This window comes from Zingiber officinale, chromosome 11A, assembly GCF_018446385.1.
Source record: "Zingiber officinale cultivar Zhangliang chromosome 11A, Zo_v1.1, whole genome shotgun sequence".
NCBI lineage: Eukaryota > Viridiplantae > Streptophyta > Magnoliopsida > Zingiberales > Zingiberaceae > Zingiber > Zingiber officinale.
In genome coordinates this window covers 86434762-86436577 of record NC_056006.1, presented here as the reverse complement: position 1 = coordinate 86436577, position 1816 = coordinate 86434762, and the positions used below count along the sequence as shown (strand labels likewise).

The following is a 1816-nucleotide window of genomic DNA, read 5'->3' as shown; positions in this document are numbered from 1 at the left end:
CACGTTATTCACTATTCACGTATGTACTTATTTACTGTTGCTCCGCTTTTTTCTATTTTTCCGATGACTAATTTGAGCGTTGGAGGGTCAATACCGGGTGCCTCTCCCTGAGCCGACACTGATATTTCTTATGTTGCAAAGTGGAGCAAGGTCCACACACAGTCAACCTAAAGGCCACATTCTCAGCTATCCATTTTTTCAATTTTCAGACCGAATCATGAAGACATTTCACTCCAATCAAATCCTAGCCACCAACTGAAAACTATAAAAGTTCCCTCGTACATAATCAAAATTACTGCAAAGATTAAATTTTTCATAGATTTTATAAGACGATCTAATACTACAAAGAACCTGCCCATCAGTCTCATCCCATGCATAGCCCGTCCGGCCCTGTTACTGAAAGGGCACGTAAAAATGAGCACCAAACAAACAGCACTTTAGTGGTCAATTATCACATCAATCAGCACAAGAATTGACGCATGTTTTGCACAGTTGAAGCCACGATCTGCTTATTCTGATTCATGCACATCGACTTCCATGGACTGATGAAGCCACCGCGGGAGACGGCGTTGGATCCACTCAAGCAGCACTGAAGGATGTCATTGAGAGCCATCAGCCTGTTGCTGATCTCCACCAACTGAATCTTGAGCACAGAGTTCTCTGCCTCCACTTCAAAGTAGTGCTGCGTGATGAGGCTCAAGGACGTCAAGACCTTGGCGTTGTCCTCCCTCAATTGGCGCAGCTCCGAGTTCAGATCGTCCAAGTGCTGCTGCTTGCGCATCCTCGACCTCCTCGCGGATTCACGGTTCGAGATCCGCCTCTTCCGCTTCCTCTGATCCATCACCGCCTTCAAGTCCTCGCTGGAGATGGAGTTCTGGAGCAGGCTGGATCCTGAACTATTAGTTACAGTACTGGGAGACGCCATGGAGGCTGCTTTCTGGTCTTTCACAGTTAAAATCCTTTTGCCTACTTTTTAGTTAGCAGTCGTTGAGAATTACAACTGCAAGTGTACTAGATTTTGAGAAGGCTCATGAAAACACATAGAACCAGTAGAGGAAGACAACCGAGAAGGATTGAACGAGATGGGGCATGCGCCGGAGTATTGCCGAACTGAGCATAAACCCAGAAAGAAGGATCTCACTTATGATACGACATCAATTACAAACGCCATGTGCGCAGAAACAAAATGAGATCTTGAAACTCTGTGCTGGAGCAGGAACAAGGAAGAAACAGATTCTTCTTGCACGATCGACAAGGTGGGATTTTGACAGAGGTTTTAATCGTAGAAACAATATTTTTGAAGAAAATTTTGACAGAGCTTCTTCCCTGAACAGAATGAAGCAGAAAGAAACAAACTTCCTCTTTTTTTTTTTTTTTTTTTTAAAAACTTCTTTCAAACAGAATTTAGTTTCTGGACTAGTAATCTGGTTTTGATTGACAAACCAGCAAAACTCTAGTGAGAAGGATGCTTGAAGGAGGAGAAAGAAATATTCAATCAGCAAAAGCTGCAGATTGCAGGAAGCTTAGTAAAGAAGAAGAGGAGAGGAGGAAAGGGAATTAGAACTTAGCAGAGAAGGGAATTTATAGGGGAAAGCTGGATAGAGAGTAGCTGAGAGACTTAATTAATTTATTAGTTATTCTTTTCACAGTTACTGAATTTAAACAGATTAAAAAACAATCTTAGTCATGAATTATCAATAGTTAAGATTAATTACCTTTAACTATATTCAGATTCAATGATTAAAAATAGATAATTAGGTTGAGTTCCATTATTTCACGCAACTTTAAATATTTAATGCTATTGCTGACCAAATCA

At 41.2% G+C, this 1816-nt stretch overlaps 1 protein-coding gene across 1 annotated transcript; it reads right to left on the bottom strand.

Annotated features, from left to right (window-relative positions):
• Window positions 1–283: 283 nt before the first annotated feature.
• On the bottom strand, window positions 284–1563 carry LOC122032773 (bZIP transcription factor 11-like). Its single transcript, XM_042592082.1, has one exon. The coding sequence runs from the start codon at window positions 923–925 to the stop codon at window positions 461–463; it is 465 nt and encodes a 154-aa protein (XP_042448016.1). The 5' UTR covers window positions 926–1563; the 3' UTR covers window positions 284–460.
• Window positions 1564–1816: the final 253 nt, after the last annotated feature.

What these genes read in the sequence shown, in the direction of transcription:
- LOC122032773 (XM_042592082.1), bottom strand. Translation starts at nt 925, where the DNA reads ATGGCGTCTCCCAGTACTGTAACTAATAGTTCAGGATCCAGCCTGCTC.